The following is a 26,994-nucleotide window of genomic DNA, read 5'->3' on the forward strand; positions in this document are numbered from 1 at the left end:
AATTATTTTACACTTGATCTTAGCCAAAAGGCTGAGAAGCAATGAATTATTTTAATCTATTTAAAAAAAAATTATTTGAGAGGCAGAGAAACAGAAAGACAGAGACCTCATGCTCCAGTTCACTCCCTCAAATGGCCTGCAACAGCCAGGATCCTGTACTCCCGGCCTTCGGCCTTCGGGGCACTTTGCCCTCTTGCCTCACAGCTTATCTAAGTCACTGGGGAAGTCCTCCGGCTCCAGGCCTGGGAAAGTCAAACTCAGCTCCTTGGAGCCAAAGGTGGAGTGTTACACAACAGGAACTTCCCAGGAGGAGGTACTGTGCCCTCCGGCTTCCACACTGATCTCACACTCAACCTCCTCCTGAGAAAAAGGGGGCTCTAAGATTGTCCTGAGGGGGGCTGAGAATGGGAGAGGCTCTTGCCAGTTCAAAGCGTACCCTCTGAAATGGACTCTTCACGCCGTGTGGTACTCCGTGAAGACAATTCCAAAGCTCTGGCAAATAACTAGTCTCTATCTGCTTTCCTGTTAACACAAGACTTTACAGGGTCACTGAAGTGGCACCTTCTGGTATCCAAGGGGGATTCTTTAACTGGCCGAGGTCACTGCAGACAGAATCTTCTAGCTGATGTCCCTGGCTAAGATCGGTTTCTCGGTAGTTTAAAACAGAATACCCCTAGTCCCTGGATGGAGAAAAGGGGTAGACACACTCTTCTTAAGGCCTGGGATTGACTAGGAGAACTCAAAAAACAAGGGAGAACTCAGGAACAAGGCACTTAGGGCCCCAGAGGAATTTAGCCCTAGGGGCTCCTCACAGTGGCAACACTTCATTCTGCTGTGGGGATGGCGCTGGTAACTGCATGGAGACTGAGACACACACAAAAGTCCTTGGTTCCCTCCACTGCTGATGAGAAGGGAACCCAAAAAGTGGCAACAGCTCAAGAATAAAATAACGCCCTGAGGGCTCCTTGGAAAAGTCTCCTCCCAGTCCTCAGACCTAGGTCAGTCCTGAAACATCGTTCTGCATAAAGAATGAAGGAAGTGTTCTGAGGATAGTCGTGACATAACACAAGGATGTAAAAGGCAGGTGAGAGGATTCCCACTGGCCAAACATGGGGCAACATGAGTATTCGAATGAATAATGAAAAGCAAGAGACTTTAATCCACTGAATTAAAAAAAATCCATGAGACCCTCTTATGCAAATGAGGAAACTGATGAATGTGGAGCACAGTGCTCAGAGATGGCGCGCCACAGGTGCTGAGAGTTCAGAAGCAGTCACACATGCTCCCAGCCTCAGAGGTGAAGACTGCTGATTCACCCGTCTCCCTGGACACATTTGCTCTGCCCCACCGTCATCGGGGGTAGTGAAAGACTGCCTGCAGAACAGGCTCGAGGGTCAGCAGTACTGACACTTGATACAGGCATGACATGGCCTGTCTTCTGCTGGCTCTCGGCTGAATGAAGCTACAAGAAATGCCCACGTTTTTGCCAGCCATCTTTGCTTCTGTCTCCCTCTACCTGACAATGGGATCCAGTGAGCTATAAACAAACGGGGGAATCTCTGAGCTAGCAACCTATCGGAGACAGAGGACAGAAACATGTATGGCTCCTGAGACAAAGCCGGGAGCATTCCCAGTGTGAAACCAAGCTTTGGAGGCACCTAACAGAAGCAATGCTGTGCTTGTCCACAAAACAGTCTTCAGTATCCACAGGTTACACCTGGACCCAGAACACCTCTTCCGTTCATACTGCTCTACATAAACCGCTCTGTTTACTTGGCAGTTTCCAGTATCACCTACTTGTTGACTGGATAGAAAAACAGCCATTCATATACAGGGTTCAATAAGAGCTGGGAACCAATCTATTTAAGTGCATCATCTTGTTCATCTTTACAGGGGGAAAAAAATCAACAGGAGGCAAGTTCATGGAGGTAGCTAACACTGGTGTGGAGCTTACCACACACGCACTCTGTTCTAAGCACATTCCACGTGCTTCTTCAGGGTGTAAGGTATGTGGCTTCTCACAGCAACCCCACTCCAGGTATCATTATCATTACTATCCCCAGCTTACAGGTGGAAAATGGAAGCAGAGTGACTGAAAGAGGTCTGACAGAGCAGGGATCTGAAGCCTTTGCAGCCGGGTCAAGGGTCCGTGCCTCAGCTACTCTGCCATGCTGCCCGAGGTGATCAGCTCTCTTAGCATTCAACCTATGACTGTGCCTAATAAACGAGTGATTTACATGGCAACGCACGCAAGGGTTTGCCTCTGGTGGCTCCTCAGCCGCCCGCGTCCCCTTCTTCGGCAGCGGCTCCTCTGATATGCAGCAGGGCCCAGGGACCGCCGGGGCCTGATGTTCTGGGGCAGAGTTGCCATCTGGCAATATACCAAGAAGAGCTAGAGCTTTAAGACCTACAGGAGAGGCAAATGAGAACACGGTTACAAGTTTCATAACGAGGGCTATTTCTTGCAAATGCTACAAAGCACATTGCTACTATTTGGAAATAGATAGCTGAGTTCTTCATGTACCAAACCCAAGAGCACTAGAGCACCACACTCCAGATCTTAGACAGAGAAAGTCTGGATGATGAGGGATATCTGCACTAAATTAATAACAGAAGACAAAAGATGTAACAGGATTGTCTACTTAAAAAATAATACACACTGCAACTTGATAGCCCCATGCAACTAGATTCCTAAATGCCCCTAGGCAAGTGAATCACAAAATCTCCCTCAAGCACTGGTATTATCTGCCTGCTATGTAACACAAGTCCCATTCCCTGTGGTTAACTAGAATTGTTTGAGAGAAATTCAGCATTCACATCACTTTCTTCCTGGCACCCCTCAGTGAAGGCCGCATCATCTAGATATTTAGTGAGGCTATTTTACTTGTAAACAGCTGTCATCTAGAATACAGCTGTATGGAAGCAGATTTGCACTCCAGGCTAAAAAAAAAGTCTGCATTCTTTCAGCACAGTTTGGTAAATTACAAACTCTACCCACAGATAAAGAGTTTTAATTATTAATTTTTTACATCTTCATACACATCTAGAGAAACTAAATGGCAACATTTCTCTCAAATGAATCTGGGAACTGAAAATGAAGTTCCACACTAGGGTGAGCCTCCTATGGAAGACTGGAACCGAGTGCAGAATGCACTCCTGCCAGAGCGCGGCCTGCACCAGCAGCTGAGGGCTGCTTTGGTCTCTGCGCCTGAGCAGCGGTCACCTTTTCCCTGGTGAGCCTTCATCAGACAGTCCCCGACGAGCTTCATGCACTGGCTCCGCAGGGTGGCGGCGCTGCTGCGGGCCTCGGGAGCCAGCTTCTCCCCGTCCACATCCTCTGTACCGGCCAAGTGGGCACTGTAGAGCGCCAGAGCAGCGAAGAGCAGCCAGGAGTAGTTGTGGATGTAGGGCTGGATGAGCCTCTGCCGGTCGCTGATCCGGATGGTCACCATCGGGTAGGCCGTGATGCTGTGGGTAGGCAAATGGCTGCAAAGGCAAGATGTTTTTCAAGGCTGTAAGAATTTTTGAGGCTCCAACAAAGAGCCAGGGCCTCAGGGGAGCTGGCACTAGTCACCTCTAGGCTGTGGGTACTGAAAATTTAAACAGAGTATGTATGGGCCTCTCCCCTAAAACAGAACAAATACAGACACTGGCCTTACCATTTCAGGATTTCACAACCCCAGAAGACTGTCTATGGAAACCAGGTGACAGAAGAATTCCTGACTGCGATATTTGCAAAGTATGGTAACAGTATTTTGGTCATGTGAGAAGATGCCCATAAGTTTTAGAGACGGATACAAAGTATGTAGGAAGGAAATGACTTAAATTCTAAAATTTGCTTTAAAACACTTTAACACAGAAAAAAAGCAATAAACTAAGCTCACATTAAGACAAATCTTCCTAATTCTCACATCTGGGTAATGGGGACCTGGGGGTTCAGACTAGTCTACTTTTGGGTATGTTTAACATTATCTATTATTAAAAACTTTCTCTCTCTCCTTTTTTTTTTTTTTAATTAAATAGAAGGTCCTTTCTCAAGTGAAGGAATATGTGAAAAAAGGCTCCCTGACCACAGGCAATCTGAGACGTACCCATAGGAGTATTTCTTTGTGGCATAGCATCCATAGCAAAGATCAAAGTCATCACACACATTGCAATTCATCCTCCGGCCTATGATCAAACCCTGGCAGTGGTCACAGGTAAACTCCATGTTGACCATCTCATGGTCATCTCCATGGCCCTCTGGCTTCACTCCACCTAGGGGAAAACCCAGCAGCATGAGGCAGGGGAGGCACAGGGCTTCTAGAAAGGCTAGTTTCCAAACCCAAACCAATCAAGACACCACGGCTGCTCCCAGTGGACTGCTCAGGAAGGCAGGTGCCACAGCCATCCTCTGCAGGTCGAAGTGCTTTGCCCAGGTGGCTCAAAGCCTAGGAACAATATGCTAGGCACGGAACCTCAGGGCAACAGGACACTGGATTTGACAGTGCAATGGTCTGATCAAATAAACTTGAAGTTCCCACCACGACTGCTGTTGCGGTCCCCATGCCACCTTGTGAGCTTCTCTCAAGACCCCACCCCTGACCAACCCTCAGCATCCACTGGATATTCCTGTTAGCAAGCACTGAGGAGCCAGCAGGTTTGTGCCCTCACTTCTTCAGTGCAGAATCACAGATGAAAACAACCTGCACAACTGCAGACCCACAGAGAGAGAAAACATCAGGACGGAGAAAGGGCACCATGGTCTCCACCTCACTCGAGTCCAGCGGGTCTCTAGGCCCCATCACAGATGCTGCTGACCCACTTCTCTTTCCACTGCTGCAAATCTAGCGTAGGCTCTCTTGTCATTGTTGTTACTACAACCATCTTATCTGTGGCACCATCTAAGCCCAGGAAGCCATCTTAGGCTCTGGCCTTGGGTGCTATCTTGCACAGTAAGCTTTGGGCCTAAGCCCAACCTGGCTTGCTAGGAGTATCTGTTTCTGGCTTGGCCCAAGCTCAGCTCCACCCCCACCCTAATGAGATTCACTGCTCCCACTTCCATACCCCCTACAAGGCTATAACAGGACCTGATTCCCGCACACACATTCCCTTGACCTCTCTCTCTCAACCCCTCTCCTTTTTGGCCCTCGTTTTGCTCTCCCCCTCTAGCCTGTAGGGTTCCCCCACCCAACAATAAACCTTCCCTTTAACTCTGGCGTTTGGTGTGTTTTGTGGTGGCCTTTCACTTGTGAGTACTACAATGGATTTCCTACAGGAAATTCTCAGACAGACAGAACAGCTTTCCTCCCACAAGCTCCGATCATGTCAGCATCCTGCGTGAGAAACACTCCTCACTGTTGTACACTGTTCACAGTCCTCAGCCTGCTACCGTAGGGCCGCCCTCAATCAGCACATTCAAGTGGGTCTGTCTCAGCTCACTGGAGGTGCTCACTGCTGTCCCGGGCTGGCTCTGCCCTCCATGGTGATGCTCTCCTCAGCGTTTCCTTCACATCATCCAGTTCTCGCTTTCCATGAAGACCAGCTGTCATCCCACCTCCCAGGCAGCACTCAACTTTCCCAGAAAAGTTCACATGTACCTTATCTATGACTCAGCACACACACTCTTGGACCAGAACACACTCTGTGGGCATGACCAGGCTCCCTGCTATGTGGGAGATGTTTCTAGGGAAGGAGTGGTGTCTACTGCTGGGCCATCCACACAAAGAGCAATCATTCACTCCTGTTGATCGGCTTCACCTCAGCACCTACAATCAAGTGTATCAAAGCATCTTTGAGGTTTGCTTTGTTTTCTGGGTGTGCATTTCACTACTTAGAAACACCCCATGATTCCGAAGCTAAAGCTATTTCTTGGAAACTCAAGTTAATGCACATTCATTGGTCCTAAGTTTATCAAGTGCCCACACCCAGCAGGATGGAAGGCTATCAGCTAACAGCCATGCAGTTCACCACTTAGTTGAGGAGATAAGGTTCCTATTTGCCAACAGAGAATGCAATGGAGCAGTACTTTTATTTACTACAGTGGCAGTATCACAGAAAACAGAAACAGATACTACTTTCTGGATACAACATACTCAATCCATGACAATTACCGAGGAAGCAAGTTTTGCAGAGATCCATATCACTGCATTGCAGGCACCGGTAGCGATGCCAGGGGGCAATCTCATCACACCCGTCACAAGAGATGTCCACGTTCAGCAGGTCACAGTAGCGAGCAATAAACATGTGCATCTGTAAGGTGAAACAAACAAAATTAACCATCAGGCTCTCTGTGGGGCCATCACTCATTAATCGAGTCAATCATTCATGAGGTACTTAACATGTTTCAGGCATTGTACTTGGTACTAGGGAATGAACCTGAGTGAGCTCAATGTCTAGCTGGGAACTTCCTCAAGCAAACATGCAAGATGAAAAGTGCTTTGATGGGCAGCCGGTGCTGTGGCGTAATGGGTAAAGCCGCTGCCTGCAATGCTGGCATCCCATATGGGTGTCGGTTCAAGTCCCGGCTGTTCCACTTCCAATCCAGCTCTCTGCTATGGCCTGGGAAAGCAGTAGAAGATGGCCCAAGTGCTTGGGCCTCTGCACCCACGTGGGAGACCCAGAAGAATCTCCTGGCTCCTGGCTTCAGATCGGTGCAGCTCTGGCCATTGCAGCCATCTGGGGAGTGAACCAGAGGATGGAAGACCTCTCTTTCTCTCTCTGCCTCTGCCTTTGCCTCTTTGTAACTCACCTTTCAAATAAATAAATAAAATCTTAAAAAAAAAAAAAAAAAAAAAAAAAAAAAAACAAGTGCTTTGATGGGCAAATTGAGGAGACTTAGAGAATGCAGAGGGTGGCTATCAATGTGGATGAGAAAGGTCAAGGAAGATTTTCCAAAGGAGATAACTCCTCAGCAAGACCTAAGAAATAAACATGTATTAGCTGGGTGGAGCCTAGGGCAGAGGACATGTCAGAGAGAAAGCATAGCAAGTCCCACAGGGAAAAAATAGGGGCAAGACAAGGGTTTAAGAATTTGGTAAGAATTCTGTACGTAGAACACAGTTTGTCTAGGGAGCTACCAACTGTTTATAGATAGAAAACGAATGTGCTCAGATCTTAATGTTCTAAAAGTTCCTGTGGTTGTTGAACAAAGAATGGGCTGAAGGGGGTAAGACTAGAGTCAGGGAGACTGACCACGACAGAAGCCGACAAAGTGACCTGTAGGCCATAAGGGCTGGGACTGAGCCGAAAGTGGCATGCTGAGAAGTGGGCAGACCTGAGGGGTTTAAAAGAGGCAGAAGTGAGGATTCTTGGGGACAGACTGGATATGGGGTCAATAAAAGGGAAGAGTCAAGCACACCAGGTTTGTGGCCTGCATGCTCTGCTGGAGAATGGCAGTGTTTGCAAATACAGGGGATGCTGTGAGCTCGTCCCAAAGGACTGCTTCCTAGGACTTCAAAAGGAACACCCTCTGGGGAGACAGTTAAGGAGCAAACAGACTGTTTCACTGGGAGGCACCTAAATGCTACAGCAAAGTTGATCTTTAGGGCCTGGAAACAAGGGATCCAAATTAGTAAGTCATCTTACAGAAGCAGACCAGTGCCTACTGGCCGAGTTGCCTTAGGACTACAGAATGGCTGCTAATGACATATTAACACACAGGAGGGAGAGAATCCCAAGGCCCAGCTGGCGTGCCCCATGCAAGCACCACAGGTGCTGGCACACAGGAGACACCTAGTACCTAGAACACGAATGAACATGAGGCAGCAGAGCCTGGCACATGTGGCCGTGAGACACTGCACCTAACATGGACGAGGACACGGTGGGCTGTCTGAGCCTGGTGCTTTCCACGTCTGAATTGTGCACTTCAGATTCTGGGCATATAAGGCAGCTGCCACACTCAAGAGTCCTCGCTGAAATGTGGCTTCCCACAGTGCTGCTGCAAGGACACTCAGGCCTTTCAGCTGTTCTAGTTCTTGTTGTAAATTAATAAACTGCCACAGAATACTGTACATCAGCCCCATGAGCCCATTTTCTGCAAGTCTAGCTGTATGGGAGGAAGCTACGGGTGTGGTCACATTAGAACTCAGCTCCTCAGGCTAAAGAACAGACTCTAGAGACAAGAGAGGAGACTCTGGGGGCTTCCGGGTCCCCTGGCAGCCCTCCCAGAGGCAGCCCCCTAGCATTCTCTCTGCAAACCCTAGCACATCATTTCCGATTACACTGGTGAAGAGGTCTTACTTTCCTCTGCTTCTCTGGGTCTTCCTGGGCTATTTTTTCATACCAGGCCTCAAACATGCCATCCTGACACTCATCCATCCATTCCGAATTCTGCTTGGCATCAGCAAGTTCATCTTCTTCACTCCACTGGCTGAAAGAAGGACATAAAGAGAGAAAAGCGAGTCTTTCCCAGTAAGTTAAGTGCTGGTTAGTGGACGTTTTAAACTTCTGAGGGGAAAAGACCATGGTCTGTTAGATCAATAAAAAGGGAGAAGCCCTTTCCAAGCAGACAGCCAAGGGGAAGGACTGGAGCTTGAAAGGCTGGACCTACATGGCAAAATCCCATTTGAAGCCACTGGCGGTGGGTGAGCCAACAATGCGCCAAGCACAGGAGCCAAACAAAGTGATCTTTATACAAGTTTGTCTGGACATGCTCAGCACATCCTAGTGAATTGGCATGAGAAGGGAGTCAGGAGATGCTGTGCCTTCAGCTGTATCACATGCTGCTGCCAGCCCTTGACACATTATTTAGCCCAGGTCCTCAGTTTCCTCATTTCTAATAAAGGGCTTCAGGCCGACAGTCTCAGGGGTTCCTTTTACAGTTTGCTGTAGCAACCAAAATTTTAAACACAAGAGGATTTGCTTGACAGCAAGTACAAAATATTTACCAACCATCAAGTCCGCATTCATTTGTGCATTCTAAGAAAATGGTTTTAGGCCAACTCATACGTAGCTTTGAGTTAGCTGCTAGGAGAGACTGGTAGGAAGGGGGAGGTTCCACCCTCAAGGAGGACTGCATCACATGGGTGCAGATGAACCTTAAAACACTGAGCAGACTGACGGCTGAAGAGCCAGCATGCTGATGCCTCACCGCCCAGTGCCATTCCCCTCTCTGTGCCAACAGCACCTTCTCACAGCAGAGCTCTGGCTAAGGGGAGCTAAACAAGCAGAAGGCTTTAACTCGATGACAGTGCACACACTGTCCCAGTGCTGACTCATTTATTCCCTTCTTCTCTTAACACTTGCTCTTCTTCTCCTATTCTCTCTACTCCTTTCTTTTCTACACATACAAATGGCTAACAGATAAGAAGACTTGAGTGGGATGGAGAGATAGTTGTCAAAACTGGAAAGAGGGGCCAGGTGTCTGTCCAAGCTGTTAAGACACTTGTATCCCAGAATGCCTGGGTTTGAGTTCTGGCTTAGCTATTGACTCCAGCTTCCTGTTAATGCACACCCTGGGATGTAGCAGCTATTGGCTCAACTACTTGGGTCCCTATGTGGAAGACCCATATTGAGTTCCTGGCACCTGCGTTCAGCACGGATCAGCCCTGGCTGGTACAGGAATTTGGGGAGGGAATCAGAGGACAGGAGCTAGCCCTCTCTACCTCTGAAATAAATAAATACATTTTTAGAAACTGGGAAAGAAAAAAAATTTGAATCTTTTCTTCTAATAACTAAGTTCTTATAATGTGCAAGAGGTTACAGTAGCAACCATCATACACAAGTGTAACAGAAGGGGTCGGTGCTGTGCACAGTGGGTAAAGCCAGTAACTGTGGCACTGGTATCCCAGACTGGCACTGGTTCGAGTCCTGGCTGCGCCACTCCCTGGTAATGTGCCTTGGAAAGCAGCAGAGGATGGCCCAAGTCTTTGGGTCCCTGCACCCACGTGGGACCCCAGCTCCAGCCATTGCTGCCATCTGGAAGATCTCTCTCTCTCTCTGTCCCATCACCCACTACGCCGCCCCCCCCCCAATAACTCTGCCTTTCAAATAAATAAATAAATCTTAAGAAAAAAATAAGTTTAACACAGAAAATACAGAAAAGGATTCTTCAATTTAGCAAGCTGGGCTAGGATGTCCGAAAATGCAGGGGATCTATGTCTTCAGAGTTCCTATTGCCGCCACCACCAATTTACGTGGCACTGCCAAGTGCCAAATCTGGCTGTAAAAATTTACAACTACAACTCACTGTCATGTTCTTTAGCAAAAGCCTTGGAGGTGGTACCACAGTTATCTCCAGCTTTAAAGAGAAGTAAACTTAGGCACACGGGGGTTAAATTACCTGCCAGTCACCCAGCTGGTACGTGGCAAAGCCAGGCTCTGACACCCACCACGTGAGCCTAGAGTCTACGTCCTCAGCCCTGGCTCCATGCCTCCTGCATTTCACCACCTACTGTGGGAGTGCAGGACGTTCTTACCTGATCACACTGTCATGGACACTTATGTTCTCCTGTGACATTTTCATGAGGAGATCTGGTAACTGAATATCAACAAAGAAGGCAAGATCACTGGGTTCCCAGCCCATATCCAAAAGATGAAGCAGGGCTGTTTGAACGCAGGAAAAGGCAGGCAGCAAAGACCTAGAGAGGCCACAAAGGCAAGAGTCACCAATCTGCCTGTCATCAGCGTGACCACGGGAGCCCTGTGAGCAGGCGTCTGCTTGGCGTGTAACTGGAAAGCAGCGGGAATGCTGCAGTGCTGGTCTGGGTTCCTTTCAAGTTTCTCAGACTCCACGGAAACATTTTCCAAAGCCGAACAAATGAGTTCTGTAAGGTTCGCACCCTGCCAGTACTACCACACGGCACCTTGTGGGAAAGGACCCAGTAGTAAAAGTCCCCTGCTCAAGAGCAAGGTCGGGCACCCCCAAACAAGCCGAGGTTACACAATTTAGATTTGCAGATGATCCTTTGGACCTAAGGTTTACTCTAACCCACTTGCTCTTCCTAAGGAGAAGACTGGAAGTGGCAGGTTTCAAAACTGTACTCAATACATCAAAAACTGAAAATAATATGCTATAAATTCTTATATAAACCCACACCCACCCTCTTTAAAATGTACATGCCAGATAGAAAACACTGGGAGAAAATATACTGATAAGCTAATGTTTATGATTAACTCTAGGAGGTCAGATTCCAGGTTATTTTTACAATACTTTTTGTGCTTTTCTATGTATTCAATAAATATATTCAATATCTAAAACATAAAGTTACCCAGTACCTGTCATTGATGCTACTAAATCCTTTAATTGCTTTGACCAAAAACAGAACAAGTTGATAGTAAGTGTCTCGAATTTCTTTGTGTAGCTCAGCACCACAGCCTTCCAAGTGTCCAAAATAACTAGAAACAGAAGAAATCACCAACGTACTTGTCAGAACACCTTTTACTTATGATAGTCACTACTTCTTACATGAAAAAGAATCAAGAGGAAGCAAGCTAAAGACAGTGGTGCAGAAAGTTAGGTAAGCACAAATACAGTAATTTTAGAAAGTAATGAATGGGGTGGGCATTTGGCATAGCAAACAAGACACAACTTGGGATGTCTGAATCCCATACTGGAGTGACTAGGTTCAAGTCTCAGGTTCACTTCCATTTCCAGCCTCCTGCTAACATGAACTCTGGGAGATGGCAAGTGATGACTCAAGTGGGGTCTTTTCCACCCATGTAGGAGACCTGGGTTGATTTCTGGGCTCCTGGCTTCAGCATGGGCCAGCCCTAGATACTGTGGACATTTGGGAAGCAAAGCAGCAGATGGAAGATCTGTTCATTTCTGACTCTCAGTGGGTCTTTCAAATGAAAATAAACAAATGAATAACTGTAAACACACTTTAGGAGCTGGTGTTATGGCGTAGCGGGTAAAGCTGCTGCCTGTGGGGAGTCCCGGCTGCTCCACTTCTGATCCAGCTCCCTGCTAATGTGCCTGGGAAAGAAGTAGAATATGGCTCAAGTCCTTGGGCCCCTGCACCTGCATGGGAGCCCTGGATGGAGCTCTAGGCTCTGGATCAGCTCAGCTCTTGGCTGTTGTGGCCATTTGGGGAGTGAACCAGCAGATGGAAGATCTCTCTCTGTAACTCTGCCTTTCAAATAAATAAATAAATCTTTAAAAAAAAAAAACCACCACACTAAAAAACAAGTAGTGGACAAAGCAGGAAGTGCATCCATTTGACTGAGTTAAGAGAGTTAGCCAACACAAGTCTGGGGATGATACTGTCTATCTCTGTTAATAAGCAAACCATGACTTGACAGACACTGTGCTAAGCAGTTTCCTCAATTACCTCATCTAATGCTCTCACACGATCATTCTTCACTGATGACATCAGCACACAGCTCACTGTCTTTTCTACATTGATACTTGTCACCACATCCATGGGAATGATGTCTTCATTCCCTTTTCTCTCAATTCTTGGCCACTGTTGCCTCCAATCATCTTCTCTTCCATCCCCTTAGTCATTCGAGTGTGATGGTCACTGCCTTGACCTTGTCGTCACAGTGATGGCATCACCTCTGAAATACTGACTTAGAACATCCTCCTCCAACTGCAAACCCCACCCTCCTCACCTGCCGTGTGCTTCCCAATAGAACATTTCTCAATCCCAATGAGTCCCTACCCATGAGGCCGCCTCATGTCACCATCTACTACTCCCACCGTGCTTTCTCCTTGCTCTCTTAGCTTGGATTCCATGGCCCACTACCGTAATCACACTTGAGCAAACACCAGCTCTCTTCCCTCTTTCTTCTTCCACCTGTATTCAAACAACTGAATGTTGCTGGGGAAACCATGCTGTCTAGTATCACTTTAAATTCACACACAAGGTCAGGTGTCATGGTGCAGCTGGTAAAGCTGCCAAATCCCATAGAGGAGTGCTGGTTCAAGTCTCAGATTCCAATTCAACTTCTCATTAATGTGTACTCTGTGGGTAGCAGATCAGACACCTGCTACCCATGTAGGAGATCTTGGTAGCTCCTAGGTTTGGCCTGGCTCAGACCCTGCTGTTACGGGCATTTGTGGAATAAACAAGTAAATGGAAGATTCTCTCTTCCTCTCTCTACTTTTCTGTCCCTCTGCCTTTCAAACAGATGAAATAAAAAATAAACATAGGGGGCTAAGCTGTGGTGCAGCAGGATAAGTTATGGCCTGTGGTGCTGGCATCCCATATGGGTGCTGTTTCAAGTTCTGGCTGCTCCACTTCTAATCCAGCTTCCTGCTAAGGTGCCTGGGAAAGCAGTGGAATATGGACCAAGTCCTTGGGCTTCCGCACCCATGTGGGAGACCCACAGAAGTTCCTGGTTCCTAGCTTTGGCCTGACCTGGCCCTAGTCGTTGCAGCCACTAGGGGAGTGAGCCAATGAATGGAAGATCTTTCTGTGTCTCCTTCTCTCTCTGTAGCTCTGCTTTTCAAATAAACAAATAAATCTTGCAAAAAAAATCCAACAAAACAAAAAAACCAACCAAACTATGGGGCTGTTACTATGGTAGAGTAGGTTAAGTTGTTGCCTGCAATACCGGTAACCCTTTTTGGATGCCAGTGTGAGTCCCAGATACTCCACTTCTGAACCAGTTCCCTGCTAATGCTTCTGGGAAAGCAGCAGAGAATGGCCCAAATACCTGGGCCCCTGCCACCCAGTAGGAGATAGGGATGGAGTTCCAAACTCCTGGCTCTGGCCTGGCCTGGTCCTGGGCATTGTAGCCAACTGAGGGAGTGAAGCTCTTTCTTTCTCCATTGTCTCTCCTTTCCCCTTTCTGTTAACTCTGCCTTTCAAATAAATAAAATAAAAATCTTTTTTTAAAAAGTTAACATTTAGGAATTGGCGCTGTGGCACAGCAGGTTAACGCCCTGGCCTGAAGCACCGGCATCCCATATGGGCTCCGGTTCGAGTACTGGCTGATCCACTTTTGATCCAGCTATCTGCTGTGGCCTGGGAAAGCAGTAGAAGATGGCCTAAGTCCTTGGGCCCCTGCACCCTCGTGGGAGACCTAGAAGAAGCTCCTGGCTCCTGGCTTCAGATCAGTGCAGCTCCAGCCGTTATGGCCAAATGGGGTATGAACCATCGGATGGAAGACCTCTCTTTCTCTCTCTCTGCCTTTCCTTCTCTCTCTGTATAACTCTGACTTTCAAATAAAAGAAATAAATCTTTAAAAAATTTTAAAAAGTTAACATTTAATATTGTTTCTTGTGTTTTTCTTTGTTGTGAATACAGTGCAAACTCCATGAGAGCAGGGACCTGTCTGCCTATCACTGTACGTGTGACACCCAGAACAGTACCTGGTCTGGTAGACTCACAAAATATCCTTGTGGACAAACGTCAGACCCATTGTGTGAGGTGCCTGGACTACTGTCGCTGCTCCAAAGTGAGCATGACTTTATTCCCACCTTCCAAGAGCCAAATGCGTATGGATTTGTGAGGAATACAAAACACTGTCTGGTAACATAAAGCTGATAAACTTGTCAAAAGAGTAAACATGTTTCTGGTACTGACTAAAAGGATATAACCTGTTTGTCCTTGGGATGAGGGGATGAATTAACTGAAAATGTGGATTTGCATGCTACATGGAAATGGTGGTGTTATCAGAGAAGACAATTACGTTGTTTTTTACAATGGCCTCTGCCTTCCTTACAGATACACCGCTTGTACTTACTTGGTGAAATCTTTCTGGCAGGTCAGGAGTTCCAAGAGGAAAAGTATATATGGCGGATGAAAGCAATGGGGCTGTCCAAGGGACTCTGCACAGTACTGAATTATCCTCAGGACTTCAAGGATGCCCTGGGCTTGCGCTTTCTTCAAGGCAAGAACCTGCACAACACTGGAGACAGAGCACAAGTCAGGAACATGCACAGAACTCCTGAGCCGGGACAGAGCGCAAACAGACCCTCCAGCCCAGTTCTCACGCCATATTCACAAAAACGAAACACCACTGCGAGGGATCGGCAGCCGCACACAGGGAGAGCACTCACAGTCATCACTCCACACGCATTCTGTCAGCTCACACCAGTCGTCCCTAAGTCCAGCAACCCATTTTAAAGAATTAATTCATAAAAAGCAATTTTGATATCCTTACTTCCCCACAGAAATAGCTTAATTATTAGGACAGGGAATTCTAACTTAAAACATTCAATACTAGGGCCAGAGCTGTTAGCGGGTAAAGCCGCCGCCTGTAGTGCTGGCATCCCATGATAGCTGCCGGCTGGAGTCCCAGCTGCCCCACTTCCTATCAAGCTCTCTGCTATGGCCTGGGAAAGCAGTAGAAGATGGCCCAGGTCCTTGGGCCCCTGCCACCCACATGGGAGACCCAGATGAAGCTCCTAGTTCCTCACTTCAGCCTGACCCAGCCCAGCCGCTGCAGCCATCTAGGGAGTAAATCATCAGATGGAAGACCTCTCTCTGTCTCTCCCTCTCTGTAACTCTGACTTTCAAAGAAATGAATCTTTTAAAAAAAAAGAAGTAACACTTCCAGAGAAGTATTTGCCCATGGACAAGCGATTCTACCAGAAAATATCAAATCCCAAATTTCTCCTAGGGTTAGAATAAGAAAAATATGCAAGCAGCAGCTACCAAAAGAAGGACTTCCTTTAAAACAAAAAAAACTTATGGCACATTATTGAGATATACTTGCATATAGTATAATGTCTAAATATTATAATGTATAAATATACACGTTATACATACATACTTTATATGTTAAGTATATTTTTAACATATAATGTATAAAATTTCCCTTTAAAGGGATATAAATCACCCGTTTTTTTTTTTTTTTTTTTCTTGAATATTTTAAAACAAGACTTGATTCAGCTAATATCTGCTTGTTTCAGCAGGAGCATTAAGCCTGTGCACAGCCTGGTCTCCAGGCTTGAGAGGAGCTGGGCCAGTGATGACGGGCTCACCTCTCCTGCGAGAGGGACTGGTCTTTGATGAAGTCCATGACGTCCTTCAGGACAGGGTACTTCTCCTTCACAGTGGGCACAGGTCTGGCCTCCTCCATGGATCGAAAGGAGAGCAGCCGGAGTCGCCCTCGGGTGAAGGGAGGCCGCCGGGTGGGTGTGGACGGTGATGAGGGCTCCTCGGCTGCGGCACAGGACCCTTCTGCAGCGGGAGGGCCGCTGCCAGGTGACAGCCTGGCCTGGACATCCACGCCAGGACTCCGCTCTCCGGCAGTGGCGGGTGCCGCTTCAGTGGGAGATGCTGAGGCTTGGAAATGCTCTTCCACCACAGAGCTGGTCCGCGGGCGCTTATCAAGGGGCTGGAGATGGTCCGGTTCATCCACAGCCACTTGTTTGTCACTGCTGTCTTTAGAATGTATGCCGGTAGGCAAAAATTTTAGTAACAGAAGACTCTTCTGAACACACTCTTTTGCTAAATGCGCAAAACAAGAACAACAATGGGAAAAAAGTCAAAACTAAATGTATGGCCTACTTCTCGAGAGAAAATAATCTAAGCTTCATAATTTAGGACAATAAATAGTTCTGCTATTACAGTAATATATGTTTATATCTATTGACAGAGCAAATCAAATCTTATCTCATATAAATCAATATCTCATCAGGAATACCAGGACATTTTTGGGAAAGTTTTAATGTGGACATTTCCCAACATCAAGACAGAGAATAGTACAAGGAGCCAACTGTGATAATTATCAAGTCATGGCCAATCTTGTTTCACTCCCCACCAACACCCCACTTCCTGAATAATTTCCATGAAGGAATCATATTATTTCATCTGTAAAAACTTTAGTATATCTCTCTAAATAGAAATAAGGGTTTTATAAAACAATATAAACTATGGTATCATTTTAAAAAATTAAGGATAATTTTAATTTTACTGAGTATTCAGGGTGAGCACATTTTAAAAACATAAGATTGGGGCCAGCGCTGTGGCACAGTGGATTAACACCCTGGCCTGAAGTCCCAGCATCCCATATGGGCGCTGGTTCAAGACCTAGCTGCTCCACTTCGAATCCAGCTCTCTGCTATGGCCTGAGAAAGCAGCAGAAGATGGCCCAAGTCCTTGGGCCCCTGCACCTGCATGGAAGACCCAAAAGAAGCTTCTGGCTCCTGGCTTTGGATCAGCGCAGCTCCAGCCATTGCGGCCAATTGGGGCATGAACCAGTGGAAGGAAGACCTCCCCCCCCCCCCCCGCCTCTTCTCTCTCTGTGTAACTCTGACTTTTAAATAAATAAATAAGAATCTTAAAAAAAAAAAACATAACAAGATATAGCTCAAAAAGCACCTGATGGGAGCAGAATTTGGCACAGCATCCCAAATCAAAGTGCTTCAGTGAAGCCTCATGTCAACCCCCTACTCCAGCTTCCTGCTAACGCACACCCTGGGAGGTAGCAAATGATGGCTCAAGTACTTGGGTTCTGCCACCCAAGTGAGGAGACCTGGGTAGAATTCCAAGTTCCTAGCTTCAATCTGGCCCAGCCCCAGCTGTTGAGGCATTTGGGGAGTAAAATATTGAATACTTCTCTCTCTCTCTCTGCCACATTCTGTCTCTCAAATAAATAAAATAATTTCTTTAAAAAAACACACAAGCCGGCGCCGCGGCTCACTAGGCTAATCCTCCACCTAGCAGCGCCGGCACACCAGGTTCTAGTCCCGGTCGGTGTGCCGGATTCTGTCCCGGTTGCCCCTCTTGCAGGCCAGCTCTCTGCTGTGGCCAGGGAGTACAGTGGAGGATGGCCCAAGTGCTTGGGCCCTGCACCCCATGGGAGACCAGGAGAGGCACCCGGCTCCTGCCTTCGGATCAGCGCGGTGCACCGGCCGCAGCACGCCGGCCGTGGCGGCCACTGGAGGGTGAACCAACGGCAAAGGAAGACTTTCTCTCTGTCTCTCTCTCTCACTGTCCACTCTGCCTGTCAACAAAACAAAACAAAAAACAAAAACACACACAAAACAACCTGATACCTCCTAAGAGAAGTAGTTAGAAAAACGCCTCATTTGGAGTGTGTTACTCCTTTCTGACATCTTCTCTGTGATAAGACTTTGGAAACTATACTTGGCACCTGTATTACGTTCTCTAGATCAACACAACCTCAACCAAAGTATCCAAAAGGCAAGTTGCTGGTCCTGCAATGGAAACGAAGGGCTGGCGGGACAGGGGACACGGGCACACTCACCCAGGATCTCGGGGTTTGCTTCAGCCGCTTCTGAGCCACGTTGTTCTTCTGTCTCATTGCCCAGGCTCATCAGAGACTTCTGCTTCATTTCTAACTGAGGGGAGGATTTGAGCCACATGATTATGCTGTCCTGACAGGGCTACAAGGGCAGTCACAGCGAACCACTTCAAAAGTGCACAGCACTGAGGTCATGGAGTGCTTTACAGCTATGGCCCAGCAGCTGAGGACACAGGACTGAGCTACTGATTGTCCTGGAACAGGCTCTGCAGCTGTCTAATCGTGCAAAATTACCTTCTTTTCAACTAAGTGTTACTTGGGAGGGTTTCATACCTATGACTTGATTATTTAAATAATCCCAGAACACTGATGCCGGGGTCCTTCAGCCAAAGCCCACCTACTACACATAAAGAAGCTGAGGTCTAGGGAAGGAAGAGGGCTTGCGCGGGTCACACACCTAGCTTGCTATGGAGTTGGGTCACAATTTCATCTCTACTCTACCTGAATGAGCGGACACCTCTAAGTGATGCTGAGACTTCCAGGCAGAGAACAGTGCTCTCAGGAACAGCTCAGGCAATGGGCACGGCGATGCTGACAGCTCAGACAGGAGGCAACATGGGACCCCGTAGGGGCCAAGGTTCTGGGGAGAACGTGGGCATCTTACCCAGCTGTTTGTCCAATGCTAACCCAGAAGCTCAACCTACAATGTGCCTTGTCAGCTGGCAGCCCCTTTGACTTGAACTGTCTGTGGTAGCTGATGTTACTGGAAACACTTTTTCTTTAAGCCACTACTTTTGCTTGGATATCTCTGTTGACACATTCCTCAGATGTTCCTCCTACCATGCTGAAGATATGGCTTTCAGTCTCTTTTGAGAAGTCCTCTCTTCATTTTGGTCTCTATGGAACCTGTACACATTGGCACCAAGTATGCTCTATTCACCACAGAGCCTGTCCAAGGCTGGCTGTTCCTAGATAAACTCATACATATCTTTTAACTACAGGCTTTGAACTTATCTTTATCTGTGCCTTGATATGTCTATTAAGTATCAGCCATTTAGATTCTTCCATTTATTAAATTCCTCATTTAGCTGTCTCAGATAACCTAGACACCCGCACATTCAACATGTCCAAGACTGAACTCACTTCCTCACTCCTAAATCCAAGACCACTTATCCTGATCAGTGTTTCTACCACCTAAAAGTCACTCACCAGGGGCCTGGGGACTAAGTCCCTCCTTCCTGTTAACCACTCAATGATCAAAGATAACAACCACAAAACTGATTCCTCATCTCCTAAACTGCAGAAGCCACCCCATCTAACTATTGTCATTACTTCTACTTCCAGTTTCATTATCCATCCTCTAATCAGTCAAAGGTTTTTGCCCCCAATTACTATACAATATTTGAGACACATGTAAATATATAAAGAACAATACTAACATATAGGTATCCATCTCCATGCCTTAGAAAGAAACACAGTTCTCCTGAACTTGGTGTTTACCATCCCCGTGCATAATTCTGCTACAGATTTGTATGTGTAACATATAGACCTGTTCTGTGCTTAAGCTTTACACAGCACCATACTTATGCATTCTCCCACAAGGTACTTTCCTTTTGCTCATCAGGTTTGTGGGTCATTCATGCTGATGACACATGTAGCTCTATTTCACTGTGACACAGCTATAGTATATTAGCATTGTATATTATTATAATTTCTTATCCATTTTCCCACTAACCAACATTTGGCTCCTAAATGTTACTGTTGTTGCAAGCAATGCTGCAGAATCATTTTTCTCAAACGCACACAGGAGAGGCCTCTTTTCCACCTACAACTGTCAGTTGCTGCCTGGTGGCAAGGCAGTGTTTCTCCCCACCAATCTAAGGAGTTCCACAGAGGGCTCAATTGAACCCTGTTCACTCTGAATATTTGTAGCACTCACCAAATGACTATCTCAAGGGTTCTAAATAATTTTACATCTATTCATGTCACTAAACTTCAGTTCTTAAAAAAAAAACTCTGAAGTTATATTCTTGAGAACAGAGCTACTTACCTTAATTACATGATATCATGGTGGGAAAACCCAGAACATATCAAAATGACATGCAAAGGAAAATCTTACCATCCATATTCGAATCCCATCGGCCAAAGAATACACCTGTGCAAATTCTTCACTCAGAGTTGTCTTGCCCCCGCTGTTTACTGGGGAAAGAAGGAGAGAGGAGGAGATAGCATTCAGTTAACACAACTCAACCCTGCCACAATAGGCACAAAGTGTCACCCATTTCTAAAGTTCAGAAAAGTCCTCCTGACACTCAGATATCAGGGGTGGTTAAAAAAAAAAAAAAAAGGCCTAAAGAAAAATCATCAGTTAAGCCACTAAAAACTTTATGGGCTCTGCTACTTCAAACTAAATTATTTCAGACTAATAGTTTCTGAAATGAAAATTATACTTAAAAGAGCAAAATATTTTTTAAAAGTTTAAAGAAGTATTAAAAGTGAGTAAAATATTATCAACACAGAGAAGAGCTCATGGTATAGTGAGTAAAAAAAGGCAAGTTACATATAGCACAAACAAAATGGTCCTATTTTTAAAGAGTATATGATAGGTCTGGCGCTGTGGCGTAGCAGGTAAAGCCACCACCTGCAGTGCCGGCATTCTGGGTGCTGGTTTGAGTCCTGGCTGCTCTACTTCTGATCCAGCTCTCTGCTATGGCCTGGGGAAGCAGTGGAAGATGGCCCAAGTGTTTGGGCCCCTGCACCCACGTGGGAGATCTGGAAGAAGCTCCTGGCTCCTGCTTTGGATTGGCGCAGCTCTGCCGTTGTAGCCATTTGGAGAGTGAACCAGCAGATGGAGGACCCCTCTCTCTCTGTCTGTCTCTCTGTAATTCTGACTTTCAAATAAATAAATCTTAAAAAAAAAGGAGTATATGAAAACATGGATGGATATTAAGTGTATGTGTGTGTATGTACAAATATTCTTAGGTAAAAGGCCTTGTGGATACATAGGACAATACTAAAAGAAGTGCTAAATGGTGAAACTGTAGTATTTTGTAAGTTCTTACATGAATGCGTATCATTTTTATAATCAGAACAATGAAAAACATTTTTTTAAATAAAGACTTATGAAACCTGTCTTCCCTCTTCATTCAAAATAAAATATCCTGTGGCCGGCGCCATGGCTCACTTGGTTAATCCTCCACCGGCAGCGCCAGCATCCCTTATGGGCTCTGGGTTCTAGTCCCGGCTGCTCCTCTTCCAGTCCAGCTCTCTGCTGTGGCCCGGGAGGGCAGTGAAGGATGGCCCAAGTGCTTGGGCCCTGCACCCGCGTGGGAGACCAGGAGGAAGCTCCTGGCTTTGGATGGGCGCAGCACCGGCTGTAGCGGCCATCTGGGGGGTGACCAACAGATGGAAGACCTTTCTCTCTGTCTTTTTCTCTCACTGTCTAACCCTGTCAAATAAAATAAAAAGAATTTTTTTATAAAATAAAAAAATAGGGGCCAGCGCTGTGGCGCAGCGGGTTAATGCCCTGGCTTGAAGCACTAGCATCCCATATGGGCGCCGGTTCTACTCCCGGCTGCTTCTTTTCCAACCCAGCTCTCTGCTATGGCCTGGGAAAGCAGTGGAAGATGGCCCAAGTCCTTGGACCCCTGCACACGTGGGAGACCCGGAAGAGGCTCCTGGCTCCTGGCTTCGGATTGGCACAGCTCTGGCTGTTGTGGCCATCTGGGAAGTGAAACATCAAACGGAAGACCTCTCTCTCTGCCTCTCCTCTCTCTGTGTAATTCTGACTTTCAAATAAATCTTTAAAAAAATTTTTTTTAATTAAAAAAATAAAATATCCTGGGGCTGGCACTGTGATACCACCTCTGTGCCAGCATTCCATATGAGTCTTGCCTGCTCCACTTCTGACTCAGCTCCTTGTTAATGTGCCTGAGAAGGCAGCAGAAGATGGCCCAAGTAGTTGGGAGCCTGCCATGGGAGACCCTGCTGGAGTTGCACGCTCCTGGCTTCAGCCTGGCCTGTCTCCGGCTGCTGTGGCTGTTTGGAGATTGAACCAGTAGATGAAAGGTCTCTTTTTCTGTCTCTCCCTCTCTCTGTTACTCTGCCTTTCAAATAAATAAAATAGATCTTTAAAAAAAAAACCATAAACTTCCTAGAAGAGTGTGACACTCTCTGACACATCGAAGTATAACTCAGTAAATATTTTCCAAAACCTAGAATGTGCTGGGCTCTGTAACAGGCACCAGTGTCCCCGCTCCCATGCAGCTTACACTCTGGCTGAAAAACTACTTCCTGCACAGGTTGGAAATACTCCAATGTTTGGATAAAGGTGAGTAAATCAGCTAGACGAAGTCTTTTCTCAATGTAGTGCAGTCTTAGAGAACGCACAAGTGGTCCTCATGTTTGTTATCTATATCATAAAGGTCGCCACAAAAAGAGCTGAGACGAACTATGCCTCCCTCGCACAAACCGTCAGGCGTTCAGGAAACGGCCAACACACAGGGAGATGTTTCTAGCTCCCCCTCTGGTTGTAGGCTTCTCCACTGCAAACAGGTGTGAGGTACGAATGTGGTCGACCTCTCCCCTAGCAGGAAGCCTTGTTTCCCAGCTTTTTACCCACAAGGCTTTTATCACTCTACTGGGAACTCCCTCAAATAACAAAGCGTGGGGCCTTCTTATTCTAATTTGATTACAAAGTGCATAAAGATTTTGCCCTTCCATAAAACCATACAGGTTACCTTCCCCACTCCATTCCTCAGCAAAGATATACTCTTCTCTTATGCCATTTGTTTCCATAAATCACTCATGCCTCAGTGTAGCTTCCTTTATTTGAGTACATTTTTAAAGGAGATAGTAAGATTTGAGGGAGTAATAGCGATTTTAGTAATCAGGAAATAAATACTCCACAACATGAACTCTACAGGACTGAGTACAATGGGTGGCAATGATAACAATATCAATAATAATAATAATAATAATAATAACACGGTTGGCAATTACCCCCTCTGATGGAAGGAGTATCTGTCCTCACTTATTTATCCACATTGTATAAGGAACACATCCCTTGCCAAAGTGCTGGGGGAAAGCCCCACCTCATCTGTAAGTAGGGTATGAAATGCTTTTCCCCTAAGTGAGCATGAGGGTAGATAGAGACTCTCCCTCTCTGTGGGTCCTGTGAGGTGACAGGCTATGCATGTGGTAAATACAGAGATGGTATGCCTGAGGGACAGGAGGAAAAGGAAGTGGTGAGGACAGAGCAGGCTACGGACAAAGGGCCCCTCCCAGGGCTGATGCGCCAAAGCAGCTGCATGCCTACTTCACACTCGCGTTTTCCTGTTGGGTTGTTAGCCTGTCAATAACTCATACAGCTGCAGTTTTAATTGGAAACTCTTAGAATGTGAGAGCCAACCACCTCTAAATCAGTTGTGTAAGATAAGGTCATAGGCACAGGAGATTGTCTGATTAATCTGAAGCTGCACAACTCGAGTTTTGAGCTGGGATTATAATCCAATCTAAATTTTCTTTCCAATAAATTTCTTGGCAGTTTCCTGTGAGAACTCTAGATAAAGACAAACCAGCTGCTGATTCTTGATTCTGAAACTCAACATTACTTGCCACAAGTTACACTCTGTTAACTATAAATAGCCATGAGTTGTTTGACTCTTGGCAAAGTATGACTAACAAGATGAAGTTTATAGTTGCAGAAATGTGTTTATATTTTAAATTTTCACTAAAAACAGGCTTCCTTAAAACTTAGCAATTAGCCTTCAGATCAAAAATATTCCCTGTAATATAAGTTACCATATTTTTGCAGCTTCTCATATAAATCTGGAGTGCGATACACCAGAGCAGCAAAGGTGGCGTTCACAGCTTGATCAATAGTGGAACCAGCAACTATATCTGTCTTTGGGGCCTGTTTTCTACATGCCTGTGTGAATCCTTTGAAAAGTTCTGAATATGGCCCACAGAAGTTCTGAGCAGGCTCTGACTGGGCAAAATCAAGGAGAAAACGGCGACAGGGATCATCAGGGATGTTCTTAACCTGGGAACCAAAACAAACAAACATCACATTTAATACATTCATTCAAAAAATAAAACTTACTGAGCCTCTACTAGGCAAAAGCAGAAGTATAAAACATGGTACATACTCTTGGAAAATTTAAATTTATTTTAGGGAGACCAGACAGAAAAATGGGTTTTAAAAAATTCAACATAAATAAAACATTAAAAGCATTAAAATTAGTACTACCATCAAGCAAATGATTACCCAGTGCCAAATGCCTAGAAGGAACACTGGGTACTGAAAATTCAACAGAGAGAGGTCCTGGCAGGTCAAAGTAATTCCAAAAAGCCTCCCTGGAAGATATGGGCTCTGGGCTGGACCCTGAGCCAGGGACAGGTGTGGCCCAAGGAACATAACCCTTAGCGGAGGTGGAGAGTCAGTGGGGAGACTGACCTGGCCTGGAGTCTCAGCGGGGGAGTGGTGGGAACTAGAGTCAGATAAGGAAGGTGAAAGGAGGCTGCAGGGAGCCTTGACTGCACACTGAGGACATTACACTTCACCCTGTGGGCAACAGGGAGCCATTAATGGTGCTTGGCAGTGGAATGACAAGATAACGCAGCGATTTTACAAAACTTGGTAGGTACCAATGCAATAATGCAGGTGCAAGATGAGGGCCTTGATAACGATGGAGACAGCAGAAAGGACAGAGATAAGCATCCCCAGGAAGAACCCCAAGGGTTTGCAGCTGACCAGACAGAAAGGGTGAGAACAGGGTGGGGATAAAGGGATGCTGGAGAACAGGGGCTTGAGGCCTGCGGGAATAACGAGACAGTAACAGAAGCAAGTGGTCTGGTTTCACACTTAGGAGTTAACTGACCAGGCCGCTGACAGGGAAATACCCCGTTGGAAGATGAAGATAGAGAATCGGAGCCTTGGCAAAGAACTGGGGCTGGAAACTAATACTTAGGCACTATTCCCACAGATGTGCAAGTAAAGAAAGTAGAGAGGCTGGAGTCCCGGGGGTTGTGGGAAAGGGGAGGCAAGCCTGAATGAACCTACCCTTTAGAGAAAGAAGAATAAAAAACGGTAATAAACACAGCAGCAGGGGCAGCTGGATACAAGAAAAGACAGTAGGCTGTCACAGAATCAGAGGAGAGAGGGCCCAAAGGAGCCATACTTAACAGCAAGGTATAGGAGAACACAAGTCGAGGAAAAGCCACTGGATCTGGCAACTAACTACTGAACCACTAGGGTTGTGGGAGAAGGGGAGATCATGGGGAGGAGAGAGATGAATGGAGAAACAGTAGGACAGAAATAGAGGAGAGACAGAAATTCAGAGCGTGCAAACTTGTTTGGTCTTATACACAGAAATAATGTGCTAAATCTAGGGAAAACAAAAGGCACAGCACAGATCATGTACTCTAGAGCCCACAGGTATTAGAAGAGACTTATTTGTGTCCTGACTCCAGCAAGGGATGTTGACAATCTTTCACAACAAATGAACCAGGGATAGCTTCTGCCCTCAAGGACCCAACAACTTAACAGGGGTGATAAGAAATAAACACAAATGTTTACAATTTGAACAGTTACTACTCCAAATAAAAAAATAATGGAAGAGCAAGTACCTCCTTACGATCGTGGTGTGGGTGAGTGGGCCAGTTCGCTTCTAATTCCAACTCTGGACAAATCTGATGCCGGAAGACAGGTTTCCACAAGGATGAGTTTAGAACTAAGGCCATTTTTGCCTGGGTTACTGCCATGTTATGTCCTAGCTCTGGAAAGAGAAGGCTTATGAGACATCTATTTCCCTTAGTACACTGAGGAACCAACAAAGAAAAGGTTAAAAAAAAAAAAAGTTGGTCATTAAAATTTAGAGGAAATTCACCTACATCTACCAGAATGTAACTGTGACACTTCAGAGTACCCTGGTAAGTCCTGAGATGCTGCTGCTGTGTGGAATTTCAGCTACAAGGTGCTTGTGAAACAACTAACCTGTTGAGTAAGCTAAAAACAGAATGTGAACCACGGCTAGGATGCAAGAGGAGGACACTGAGGTCACCTGCACTCACAATTTGTCAACTTATTTGGCAAAACAGAATCGATAACCACCACAGATGTGTCCATAAATAAACAGAGACAAAAGACTAGGGGGAAATAATCAACAATGTTAGTAATAGTTATCTCTGAGTGCTGGGGTTAAGAATGATACTACTTTTCTTTGGTATTAACCAATAGTAATTTTTCTTTTACAATAGGAAGTACTCAAAGATACAGAAATAAAATATACTAGAAAGCTTTATTCTCGAATTCTTATTACTTGGAAGAACTTAATTGTTAAAGTGAACAAGTCACTTTCAGACAAAATTCATATTCACATATCTACACATTTATATAACTATTCACATATTTAAAAGATATATAATTCATTTTATATTTTTGCTTCTTGTTGACTCTATGTAAATCTACTCATAAAAATAACGATCATGGGGTCTGTGCTGTGGTGTAGTGGATAAAGCTGCTGCCTGCAGCACCAGCATCTCGTATGGGCGCTGGTTCAAGTTCCAGCTGCTCCACTTCCAATCCAGCTCCCTGCTAATGTGCCTGGGAAAGCAGGGGAAGATGGCCCACATGCTTGGGCCCTTGCACCCACATGCAAGGCTCAGAAGAAGCTACTGGCTCCTGGCTTTGGATCAGCCCAGCTCTGGCCGTTGGGGCCATCTGGAGAGCAAACAAGCAGATGGAAGACCTCTCTCTCTGTAACTCTGCCTCTCAAATAAAATAAATTTTTAAAAAAACTGAACCTTAAAATATAATAATAATGACCATGCTGCTAAAGACCAGCCCCCACCCCTGGTGGGTCCTCCACAGAGCAGGGGAACTCAGCAAACCCTTTGTGAGGTGTTCTC

The 26,994-nt window shown here is 46.0% G+C and overlaps 1 protein-coding gene across 6 annotated transcripts in view; it reads right to left on the minus strand.

Annotated features, from left to right (window-relative positions):
- ZZEF1 (zinc finger ZZ-type and EF-hand domain containing 1) overlaps positions 1 to 26,994 on the minus strand; it is a 130,189-nt gene that overhangs the window by 40,805 nt on the left and 62,390 nt on the right. For 3 of the 6 annotated variants that reach the window (XM_070061242.1, XM_070061244.1, XM_070061241.1), the window contains exons 25-37: positions 25,714 to 25,862; positions 23,887 to 24,127; positions 20,204 to 20,283; positions 18,088 to 18,181; positions 15,857 to 16,325; positions 14,614 to 14,778; positions 11,197 to 11,316; positions 10,398 to 10,559; positions 8,221 to 8,350; positions 6,093 to 6,231; positions 4,092 to 4,257; positions 3,224 to 3,486; positions 2,250 to 2,407 (exon numbers count right to left, since the gene is read on the minus strand). In XM_070061242.1, coding sequence (XP_069917343.1) covers positions 2,250 to 2,407; positions 3,224 to 3,486; positions 4,092 to 4,257; positions 6,093 to 6,231; positions 8,221 to 8,350; positions 10,398 to 10,559; positions 11,197 to 11,316; positions 14,614 to 14,778; positions 15,857 to 16,325; positions 18,088 to 18,181; positions 20,204 to 20,283; positions 23,887 to 24,127; positions 25,714 to 25,862 — 2,336 coding nt within the window. Of the gene's footprint in view, positions 1 to 2,237; positions 2,408 to 3,223; positions 3,487 to 4,091; positions 4,258 to 6,092; positions 6,232 to 8,220; positions 8,351 to 10,397; positions 10,560 to 11,196; positions 11,317 to 14,613; positions 14,779 to 15,856; positions 16,326 to 18,087; positions 18,182 to 20,203; positions 20,284 to 23,886; positions 24,128 to 25,713; positions 25,863 to 26,994 lie in introns of all 6 variants that reach the window. The other 3 variants (XM_070061240.1, XM_070061243.1, XM_070061245.1) reach the window with 1 other exon arrangement.

The sequence above is a fragment of the Oryctolagus cuniculus genome, chromosome 17 (genome assembly GCF_964237555.1).
Source record: "Oryctolagus cuniculus chromosome 17, mOryCun1.1, whole genome shotgun sequence".
NCBI classification, from domain to species: Eukaryota; Metazoa; Chordata; class Mammalia; order Lagomorpha; family Leporidae; genus Oryctolagus; species Oryctolagus cuniculus.